Source organism: Peromyscus eremicus, chromosome 1, assembly GCF_949786415.1.
Source record: "Peromyscus eremicus chromosome 1, PerEre_H2_v1, whole genome shotgun sequence".
In the NCBI taxonomy this organism is placed as follows: Eukaryota; Metazoa; Chordata; class Mammalia; order Rodentia; family Cricetidae; genus Peromyscus; species Peromyscus eremicus.
The window spans coordinates 55286425-55298198 of NC_081416.1; the positions used below are offsets into that span (position 1 = coordinate 55286425).

An 11774-nucleotide genomic window follows, 5' to 3' on the forward strand; every position below is an offset into this window, starting at 1 on the left:
GCCCTCCCTTTCTCTCGGAGGTAGGTATTTTTCTAATTTAGAGACAGGGCTGTCTGATCTGCCCAGACTCAGCTGTGGGGCTCTGGGCCAGCAAGATGGCTCAATAGAGGCACTTGCCACCAAACCTGATGACCTGAACTCACTCCCAAAGTTGTCCTCCGACCTCTGCATTTTTAATATGATCACACCCCACATACACAGCAAATAAATAAATAAATAGATGGATAGATAAATAAATGTAAAAAAAAATTCTTTTAAAGATGACAGGATCTTGGATCTGCTTTCTGTTTCTACTTTGGTCCCTAACTCAAGCAATGCCTTCAGCTTTCATATCTGTCAGGTGGTAACAAGAATGGCATCAAAAGCCAGGCAGTGGGGGTGCACACCTTTAATCCCAGTGCTCAGGAGGGAAGCAGATCTCTGTGAGTTTCAGGCCAGCCTGGTCTACAGAACGAGTTCCAGGACAACCAGGGCTACACAGAGAAACCCTGTCTCAAAAAAAGAAAAGAAAAGAAAAGAAAAGAAAAGAAAAGAAAAGAAAAGAAAAGAAAAGAAAAGAAAAGAAAAAGAGTGGCATCTAAATTATGGATGTTCTCCAGTGTTCAATTGAGTCAGGCGTGTCTTGGACTAGGCCTGGGCAGAAAACCCCCTCCTCTTCCAGGTAAGGCAATGCAGTTGCAGCCTTACCTGGGAAGACTTGCAGTCTTCGGGCATGAAGTTGTCCCAGGGGGCCTGTGGGACTACTGACCACTTAGACTTCACCACTAACCAAAGCATGTTGGGAAAGGGTGCCCCGCAGAAGCTTTCTAGGTGATGATGGTTCCTCCCCTGCTTGCAGCCAGCCCTAGTGATACTTGAAACCGGTGTATGGAACCCTGTGGACTTCTGCCCTCTAAAACATGCTCTCCTGAAGGAGTGGGTGGAAAGTATTTTTAGGTCGTGTTTAGGCTGAGAGAAGTCTGCCCTGAGATTCTGACTGATGTCAACACTTCCCTAAAAAACTACCTCCTCCAGCTTCCAAACAGGGCTTCGGAGCCAAAACCACACCCTAGAGACAGTAAATACCCATACTTCAGAGCACTTGCTGGAGCGATCAGAGCCCAGTTTCAAAGATTCTGGGCTCCCAGGTGAGAAGGAAGGTGTGCTTTCACCTCTGATAACAGGATTATGTGGAGGGACAATTAGAGTCCCACCAGCCAAATTTAAAGATTTTCAGGGCCACTTGATAGGGTGGCTTGACCTTGGGCGAAGTACCCAGAACCCCAAACATAAGGAAGACTGTTTGTCTTGTGGGTCAGGGGAATCGGTGGATATTTAAATAGCACAAACAAATCGAGTAATTATTGAACAATTAGTATGCTTTTTAGGAGAACCTCCCAGGGGCTTGCAAGTCTGTGGTGCCACAGCCAGGTGGCGCTAAATGGTCACTCATTGACCCTGCTGGACTCTTATGGTAGGTAAGAGAAAGGACTCCAAGGGTGGGATCGGAGACACTGTGAATAGAGGGGTAAGAGGATTGGAGCGCGCGTGTGTGTGTGTGTGTGTGTGTGCCTGTGTGCCTGTGTGCGCGCGCGCGTGCGTGTGTGTCGAGTGTATTTTGCATCCAGAGAGGTGGGGCCTAGATATGGGAGGGGCTATCCACAAGCGGGAGGCGGAGCATAAGGGGACAGGTAGGGTTTCTTTCCCTGAGTGGGCGGTAGTTCTGGGGAGTCTGGAGAAGGGTCTTTTCATTATTATTATTATTTTATTTCTCCATCTATTTATTTATCTATTTATTTATTTATTGAGGCAGGGTTTCTCTGCTTTTTTATTATTATTATTATTTTATTTCTCCATCTATTGATTGATTGATTGATTGATTGATCGAGACAGGGTTTCTCTGTGTAATAGCCCTGGCTGTCCTGGAACTCGCTTTTTGGATCAGGCTGGCCTTGAACTCACAGATATTCGTCTGCCTCTACTCCGGAGAGCTGGAGTTAAAGGCGTGTGCCGCCACCGCTTGGTTTGCGAGAAGGCACATGCTTTTTCAATTTTTTTTATTTTGTGTGTGTTGTACTGGGGATAGTGGGCCCGTGGAGGTCAACAGGATAAGTTGCGAGAGTCGTTCTTTCCTTCCACCATACGGGTCCCAGGGATGGAACACAGGCCGTCAGGACTGACAGCAGGAGTCTATCCGTTGAGCCCTATCTTACAGCCTTTAAAGGACGTCCTTGGGTGGACCCGATTTAAAGGCATTCTGTGCATCCTTCATAGGGCTGGGCAGAGGATAGGTTCTGTTACCTGGAGGGAGTTCTTCCCCTGGCGTGAGCTCTGAAGACGAGTTCAAGGGCAACTCCGTTCCCTGGAGGGCGGAGTTTGCTTTCGTCTCTTCCGAACAGAGTTTGTATTTCAGCGGGATTTCCTGCAGGGTCCTAGATTTTGTGAAGGGACGAGGCACATAACTGCGTGAGAATGTGCAGATTCTGGGCGGAGTTCATACCTCGGGGAAGAAAGGATTTATAAACTCCTCTTGTTTCCGCTTCTGCCCTGATGTGGAGGGAGACACGGCTTGCCGCTTTTGGGCGGGGCCCTGGCGGAGCAGATAGGGCAGAGGGGCCGGCAACAGTTCTGAAGGCATCTTTGAGCTGGCAAGGGGCGAGGCTATGGCTTTGGAGGGCGGGGCCTCTGGAGAGTTTTCTTCCCTCCCAAGGGGTGTGGCTCGTAGATCGGAGGGGCGGGGCTGATAAGCAAAGCATCCTCCACCCGGGTGAGGTGAAGCGCAGCCTGGGAGTTAATGGGCGGAGCCTGAGACTCAGCTTTCGGCCCAGGCGGAGCCTGGGTCTGGGCGCAGGCGGGGGCTCAGCCCTGGGAGGCCGTCTGTTTAGGCCCGCACGCAGCTCCGCATCTGGTGCTCATTACTAGATGACAAAGAGCCGGCTCTGGGCCCCCTTCCCTACACCCATCCTCCCGCGGACTGCAGCGCATTTAACTCTTTCTTTCCCTCAGGGTGCTGTCGACCCTCTGCCAGGGGTCACGGGAAGGAGCTTCAGGCCTCTCTCCCAGCAGACGATGTCATTCCATAAGTGATACCTGCATCCCCTCAGACCCAGGCTTTCTGGAAAACCAGGCGATCTCCCTCAATTCCATCCATCAACCACTACCATCCCCCCGCGCGCCCCCCCCCCCCCCGACTACGTCTCCGAGGTTAAAGCTGGGAAGGATCTGGCAGGGGCGTCTGGTTTGAGTTAGGGGAACGTGAGAGTGGCCATGCGTTCCCTCCGCCCCCTCTGCTAACCCCCACTCCCAGTTGGTCCCCAGCTCCGCACTCGCTAGCTCTCTTGGTCTCCTGAGGTACAGTCCTTGGGCGAGAATATGGCATAGGGTTTAGGGTAGGGAAAGGGCGCAGGGCCACCCCTCCTCACCTGCCTGGGTGGGGGTGCGGCTTTGCCCAGCCCTAATTAGAGGCCCTGAGAGGGCTGAGCTGAAAAATTATAGAGGTGGTGGAACCGGCGCCTCCCTCTCCCAGGTCCCATCCCTTCCCCCCAAGGACAATCAACCGAAGATGAGGGGGAGGTTATCCCACACTCGGTGATCATTGACCAGCCAGTTCCTCGGTTCTTAGGACACCAGCCCTAAATATCCTGGGCCTTGGCTCAAGCTAGGGTCAGGGTGGAGAGTAAAGTGTGGCCTCTAATGGGAAAGTCTTGTTTCTAAGTGGGCCCCGGGAACTAGAACTGGGCTTTCTCCATCCCAGCCTCCCGGGCACCTATTTCCACCTCCTCCCCTACTACCTCCTATGAAGGAGGAGTACCTACCACCTAGGGGGTAGCATTCTTGGGTGACCTTGATTCCCCCCACCTATCTGGACAGCCTATGAAGATGGAAAGAATGTTCAGAAGAAAGTTCAGAAATGCCAACCACTGGAGACTCCTCTCTCCCCTGAATCTCCAACCTCATCCTACCTGTGACTCCCAAACCCCAGTTGGACTCCAGTTCATCAGAGACCCTTATCTCAAGACCTTCCCCTGATTTTCTTTGCATTTTAATAAAAAGAGGAACAAATGTGGACTTTCTTCCCTGCCAAACCCCCAGAATTCTGGGCTTGCTGTGTGACCGTGGGCAAGGCACAGCCCTCTCTCAGCTTGTTCCACTGAAAATTCTGAAGCATACCTCCTTTTAAAGAATTCTTACCTTACCTAGATAAATGGAAGGGAGCTCCATTTCACCTCCCACAAGTCCTCCCAGACCCTTCCCTCAGGCATCAGAGGGGGTCAGGAGTTTTGGGTGAGGTTGGCACCCCATTTATTGGAGATGATCCCAGCACCCACCCCTTGAGGTCCTGGAGGAGGCCTTGGTGTGTCCTTTGCCATGAATGCTGGGCCCAAGGAGCAGAACCCCTTCTGTCCAGCTGGGTAGCCCCCATAAGTCCCTGGTGCGGTCTCATCCATGTGTCCAAAGCAAGTCCCGTCCTCCTACCCCACAAGGGGTATCTGGACCCCATCACACACTGGTTCTGCAGGTCTGTACCCCTGTAAGGCTGCCTCTGGGGGGCATGGGTTCTGTTGGGCTCTTGTTCCCAGCTTGTGTGACCCAGCGATAACAGTCAGTGATGCGCTTGTTGGGAGCATGGGGGCCGCAGCGGGTGCAGTACACGATGCCCAGTGCAAGCAGGACCACCAAGAAGACACATGTTGGTACCAGGAGTGCCACCAGCAGCCACCGGTCATCTCTCTGGCTTTGGCCTGCAAGACCCGCCTCTGCCAAGGCTGTTGGTGCTGCTGTAGGGGGCACTGAGGGCAGCCATGGCACCAATTTGGGACTGGGAACTCCTTCCCTTGGGACTAGAGGGGCTCTCGAATAAGGGCGTGAAGAGGTGATAGTTGAGGTCTGGTTAATGGGGCTCTGAGAGGGGAGGAGAGAAGGGAGGGCTGGAGGATGGGTGGCAGCAGGCACAAGGGCTTCGTGGGCAGAGGACCCGGAGTGGCTGGGTAGAGAGGGCTGGGCAGCTGAGACAGAAAGCTGGGGAGCCTGGGTTCTGATGCCTGGAACATCTGGGACTAGGGGGTGTTGATGGGCTTTGGAAGCGGTATCCCCAGGGTCAAGGTTAGGTGGAATTGGAGGCAAATAAGTGACAGTGTGGGTGTCTGGAGACATAGGGGACTGGTGGGGAGGGAATATTTGGGGATACTTGGTTGAGGTAGTGGGGGGCTGGTAAACAGGAGGCCGTGCTGGGTGAGTGGCTGAGATAATCCCAGGCTTGTAGCCAAAAGGCAGGTCTGGATAATTGGCCTTGATTTTGGGGATTTGGTGATCAGGGAGCACAGCTGGAGGCGTGGCAGGGACCATGGCAGGCGGATGGACAGGCCTCAGAGGGGGATGTGTGGCCGAAATAACAGAGGTCTTGTGGGCAGAAGGTAGTGTGGGTTTCATGGCAGAGATCACCATGGGCCGGGTGGCAGAGACCACTGAGGAGTGGTAGGGGCCCCTGGGGGCACTGAGTGGGGGTGGCCAGGTAGGCTCCAGGTGTAATCTCTGAGGCTCTCCATCCTGTGGGAAATTAGGCCTGTAGGCCAGGCCAAAGTCAGGTGGTTGTGTAGGTGCCATCCACAGGACCCTCTGCTCCTCTGTCCAGGTGCCATCAAAGACCTCCCAGGCCTCCTCTTCATCCTCGCCTTCTTCTTCATCATCCAGCAACTCATCTCTGAGGTCCTGGGAAGCCTGGGCACCCATGGCTCCTGCAGGGCTACAACTGATGCCATCTGCCTCAAGCTCATGACCTTCACTACAATAGCATTCAAAGCCACCAACATAGTTGACACACATCTGCTGGCATACTCCAGCAATCTGGCACTCATCCGTGTCCACGCAGCGGTGTGGCTCATCCTCAGCTGGCCGGAAGCCCAGGCGACAGTGGCAGCTGTAGCCTTGTGGGCCGCCAGGCTCACACTGCTGCTCACAGGGGGCCTGGGCACAGGGGTCTTCACAACTGCGCCCATCTGCGGCTAGACGGAAACCTTCGCTGCAGCGGCAGGACACACCACCATCCATCTCTTCCACACACTCGTGTTCGCAGCCCCCGTTGTCAGGACCACAGCCAGTCCCTGGGCACAGCGGGCCAGCCTGGGACCAGCCAACGTCACCTGAAGGTTGTTTCACGCACAGCAGGGAGGCTCCCCTGCCAGCCTGGCACTGCACGGCTGCCACGGAGCCAAAGGGTAGCCACTCGAACTCGCTGGAAACCAGGTGGAAGGGCGTGGTGTAGACAGCGGGGCCGGCTTGGCCCACCTCAACCGGCAAGGCAGGGCAGGCACCTTCAAAACCAAACTGGCAGAGGTAGCCATCGACAGCCAGTGTACATGAGCCTTCGAGCCAGCGATGCTCTCCACTGGCCTCAAGGGCGGCACAGCGCTGGGCCGGGCAGGGTCCTTCCGTAGCCGGCTGGGCCCAGTTGGTGAAGGCGGTGTCCTGGTCTCCCGTGGTCCATATGAAGCCCCGCAGTGGGCGCTGAGGCTGGCATTGTCGAGCCTGCCGCTGCAGCCCAATCCACAGCAGCCCGCTGGCCGGTCCGACGCCCACCAGGCTGTCCACACGCCTGGCCTCCTCCGGGGTCCGCGGCGTGGCCAGGTTACCCCCCAACTCCCGGCACGCCCGCCAAGCTTCCAGGAAGGTGCGGCGCCGGGGGAAGAGTGCATAGCAACTGCCCGGGCCGCAGACGGCTCGGGGTTCGGGTGTCCAGGGGGCCTGGCCCAGTGTGGGCACAGCGGCCGCCCAGGCCAGCAGCAGGCGCAGCAGCATCGCGACGCCCCCCGACTGGCCCGGCCCCGGGCCCGCCGCTGCTCTTGACAGAGGGAGGGATCAAGGCCTCCGGCGGGAGGGCCGGGGGCGGGCCCTGCGGACTCACGCCTTGTAAGGAGTGGGCTGGGGCGGCTGCCAGCTCCCCTGCTAGCTCCCCGGGGGCTGTTGGAGCAGGAAGCAGTGGGGTGGGGGGTTCTGGGGTGAGAGGCGAAGGGCAGAGGAGGGGAGGAGGTGCAGCTAACTAATGGGCTACCTCAGGCCTTACAGAGCTGAGAGTCAGGGAAGAGGGGAACTGCCTGCCTGAGAGGCATCCCTGGTCAACCCTCTGAAACTTCAGCAGAGGCTGCAGCTGAGGCAGCTGGGGTGAAGTTGTCTTCCTGAGAGACTCAAGGAGGCCCGAATCTGGATTCACCAGTACCAGTATGTGGTGCACTCTTAGCTCAACGACATGCTCAGGCCAGCCCTTTCCCACCACATGTATGTGTGCAGACTGCTCTTCCAACTCCTGCCAAGAGCATCCTCTCTGACACCCCTATCCATCTGTCTATCTCAGGCGGCTAAACCCTAGCCTCACACGCGCAGTCCTCCTGACGTGCTATGCCCTTAGGTGGACAGGCAAGGATGATGTGGCGAGCTAAACACTCTAACCTATGAAGCTCCTGCCATTCCTGCCAGGCCCGACGTGACAATCAACTTGATAACCCCCCGTGTGGACAACCTCAACCAGACGTGTGTTTGATGAGGCCCTTTGCTCAGCTTATTTCACTCGCAAGTTTTCTGGCTCCAGCAAGACCAGCATGAGGGGTTAGGGAGTGAGGAGGAGGCCAATGGCTGCCCTCCCCTTACCCTGGCTCAGTCAGGGGCCCTGGGAACCCGGACTTAGAGAGGGAGGAGGCAGCCCCCAAACAGGAAATGCCTCGCTGGGCTCCTGCTGCAGGAGGGCAGGGTGCAGGAGTCTGGGCTGAGTGGAGGTTGGGCTATACACAGGGTGAGCAGGGCTGCTTCTGAGGGGACCTGTGTAAGGCCATGTATGGGCATGGGGTACACAATGGGATAGGCATGTGTGTGTGTGTGTGTGTGTGTGTGTGTGTGTGTGTGTGTGACACAGGCATCACCACTCCCAGGGCCTGCTGCATAGCCTGGCCAGGGTCCTCTTCCCGACATTCCTGGAAGCCTCTGGAGGTTTGTGCACTGGGCCAGGCACCCAGGATGGACCCTGGGAATCTGTCTGAAGGATTAACCCCTGCATTTTCTATTTACTTTTTATTTACTATTGTTATTTTTTCATTATTACTAATTTTTTTGTTTTTTGATTTTTGAGATAAGGTTTCTCTGTGTAGCCCTGGCTGTCCTGGAACTTGCTCTGAACCAGGCTGGCCTCAAACTCAGAGATCCTACCTCTGCTTTCCAAGTGCTAGGATTAAAGACATGCACCACCACTGCCTGGCTATTTATTATTATTATTATTATTATTATTATTATTATTATCATTATTATTTTTAATTTATTTATTACGTATACAGTGTTCTGCCTGCATGTATGCTTGCAGGCCAGAAGAGGGCACCAGATCTCATTACAGATGGTTGTGAGCCACCATGTGGTTGCTGGGAATTGAACTCAGGACCTTTGGAAGAACAAGCAGTGCTCTTAACCTCTGAGCTCTCTCTCCAGCCCCTATTTATTATTTTTTTAAGAGATGGATTTTGCTATGTTGTCAAGGCTGGCCCCAAACTCCTGGGTTCTGAATAGCTGGTACTGCAGTCACCCAGCACCAGCTAATCCTTTTATACTCTTGTTTTTTATTTTGATATTTTGAATTTTATTTTCTGTTTATGGATGTTTTGCTGCATGTATGCATGTGTACCATGTAGAAGCCTGGTGCCCTCAGAAGTCAGAAGAGGGCATCAAATTCCCTGGAACTGGAGTTACAGGTAGTTGTCAACCACCATGTGGGCGCTGGGAACCAAACTTGGGTCCTCTGCAAGAGCAGCCAATGCTCTTAGCTGCTGAGTCTTCTTTCTCACCCCTTGCTTGTGATTTTTGAGGCAAGATCTCATGTAGCCTAGACTGAGCCGAAACTCACTATGTAATCAAGGATGACCTTGAACTCCTGCCCTGCCTAGCTCCTCATGCCTGGTTTTAACACATTATTGCTTTATGTTTTTAGCAGATTTTTGAGCCAGCTTAGTGTGGCTTAGTGGCAGAGTGATGCCTGGTTGGATTCCTGGCCCTAAAGACCTCTTGAGCCATGGATGAGAGAGAAGATTGGTTCTTTGGGGCCCTGCCCTGGTCCCGATGCCATCACTGAGATCGATCTCTGTGAGTTGGAGGCTCTCTGAGCCCCCCCTTGCTCCACCCCACCCAACCCCCATTTTTTTGCTGTTTTGTTTGTTTGGGTTCTTGTTTTAAAGACTGGTTCTCACTATGTAGCTCTGGCTGGCCTGGAACTCATGGAGATCCACTTGCCTCTGCTGAGATTGTGTGTGTGATACACACAGGCTCTTTTCTCCTCTCTCTGTTTATTTCACTTTCTCTTCCCTCCCTTCCTTTCTCTTATCTTCCTTTCTTTTCCTTTCCTCTCTTCCCTTCTGTTGGGCTCAGGTCTCATTGTGCAGCAGGATCAGGATTATGGGTGTGGGCCACCACGCCCGGCTTCCATTTTTTTCCCATCTACAGTATGGGAATCAATGTGTCCAGGTTTTTCAGCTCAGCAGGACTATTGTGTCACAACACTCCCTATTTGCAAATGTGTTTTGTCAACTGCAGAACACAAGACAAATGTTCAGTAGTCATCTGAGCAAATCTAGATGCCAGTGGGGGCCAAAACTGCTTTCACTAACTACCTCATAGTGCCCAAGTTGGCACTGCGGACATAGCTGGTCTGTGAGAACCACTGTTTATACAGCACTCGCCTTATGTGTAAGACTTATGCTCAAAGCATGCAGGGTTACTCCCCTCCTCAGGAGAGCAAAGTTCATCCTTCCATTGGTGCAGGAGCCAAACCTTGAGCTCATCCTTCACTCCTCTTTCTCCCACACCCCTTGTCCAGGATCTCAGCAAATCCTGTTAGCATCATTTTCAAAACTGCATCGAGAGTGTGACCACTTCACAGCACCACCTTTTCCTCCCGTCCACCCCAGTCATTTTTCTTCATTTCCTGTCTAGAGCCTTGTAAGTCTCTCTCTCTCTCTCTCTCTCTCTCTCTCTCTCTCTCTCTCTCTTCTTCCCCCTCTTCTCTCCTCCTTTCCACCCTTCTGGGGATAGCCTTTAAAAAACAAGAGGGCGCCGGGCGGTGGTGGCGCACGCCTTTAATCCCAGCACTCGGGAGGCAGAGCCAGGCGGATCTCTGTGAGTTCGAGGCCAGCCTGGGCTACCAAGTGAGTTCCAGGAAAGGCGCAAAGCTACACAGAGAAACCCTGTCTCGAAAAACCAAAACCAAAACAAAAAAAAAAAACAAAAAAACAAAAAACAAGAGGGCTGGAGAGCTAGTTGAGTGGTTAAGAGCTGTTGCTGCTTTTGCAAAGGGCCAGGGCTTGGTTCCCATCACCCACATGGAGGCTCACAACCTTTGGTAACTCCAGTGCCAGGGGATCTGATGCCCCTTCTGACCTCTTCCAGGCACACATGGAGTACACACAGTGTATGCAGGAAAAACACTGATATGCATAAAGTAAAATAAAACAACCTTACACACATATACACATCAAAAAACAAAACAAAACAAAACAAAACAAAACAAAAACCTTGGCTTGTTGCAGCCTCTGCTCACAATCCTCCAGGGCCCATGTCTCACTCAGAGGTAGCCAAAGTCCCTGCCATGTGATCTGTCTCCAAACTGCTCAGCCCTCCCCGTCGCTCTTACTCCCTCGGTCCCTCTGTTTGTTCTAGCCACTCTGTTGTCTGTCTGGCCTTAGACCCACCAGGCACTATCATGAGCTTAGGACCTTTGATTCCACATTCTCCCCTCCCTGGAGCATACTTCCTGCAATATCCAAATGCTCTCTCTACCTTTCACTTTCTCAGGACTCAGTTGAGTCAGCAGAGACCCCAACCCAAATCCTCGCACAACTCTTCTCTCTCTGGCTCCCCCTACCTCCCACCCCTCACTGATTACTCTCTGTTGTGGTATATGCTTCATTGTTAACTCTTTTATGACCTGAATCCCAGCCAGAATCCCCCCAACCCCCTGCCCCGTGCCTGGCATTATGGATACTCAGGGCTAGATAATAGTTGAGTAGTTTGTTCTGTGCTCTGGCTTTGACCCCAATGTGAATAGCATTCTTACAGTTGGGACAACAAAAATGGATCTCCAGACATTGCCAAATATCACATGACCAGTGGAGAGCCTCTGTCCTGGGAGGCTGTGAGCTCCATGGCAGAAGACTTAGAGTGTACCCTACTGTGCCGCAGAGCCTGGAAAGCTCCAGCCCAGAGACTTGATTAGCAAGAATTTGTTACTAGGGGTGATAGTACATGTCTGAAATTGATTCAGAGGTGGAGGCAGAAGATTAGAAATCCAAGGTGAAGCCTGGTGGTGGTGGCGGCGGCGGCGGTGGCGGCGGCGGCGGCAGCAGCAGCGGTGGCAGAGGCAGGTGGATCTCTGAGTTCAAGTTCAAGGGCAGCCTGGTCTACAGAGAGAGTTCCAGGACAGAGAAACCCTGTCTCAGAAAAAGAAAGAAGAAAGAAAGAAAGAAAGAAAGAAAGAAAGAAAGAAAGAAAGAGAAAGAGAAAAGAAACCTTGTCTCAAAAAAAAAAAAAAAAACCTAAATAAATAAGTAAATGAAAAGGTTGTGGTGTTGGGGTCTTGCTGAATGACTGAATGAACACAGAAAAGTGAAGAACCTAGTTCCTGAAGATGTCGTTGGGAAGCTGGGATTTACCTGGATCCAAAGCCTGCTTGCTCTCCACACTTGCTAGCTACCTTTTGAAGTGGGACATTCCTGGTGGTGTGCTTGTCTTTTTGTAGATGGGGAAATTGAGGCTTTGAGAGTCTTAGAGGG

General features: G+C 53.0%; 1 protein-coding gene across 1 annotated transcript; it reads right to left on the bottom strand.

Annotated features, from left to right (window-relative positions):
* Positions 1–4282: 4282 nt before the first annotated feature.
* Positions 4283–6774, bottom strand: Cd248 (CD248 molecule). The gene has a single exon (XM_059249002.1). It carries the CDS (start codon positions 6772–6774, stop codon positions 4480–4482), a length of 2295 nt encoding a protein of 764 aa, XP_059104985.1. The 3' UTR covers positions 4283–4479.
* Between the last annotated feature and the right edge of the window lie 5000 nt (positions 6775–11774).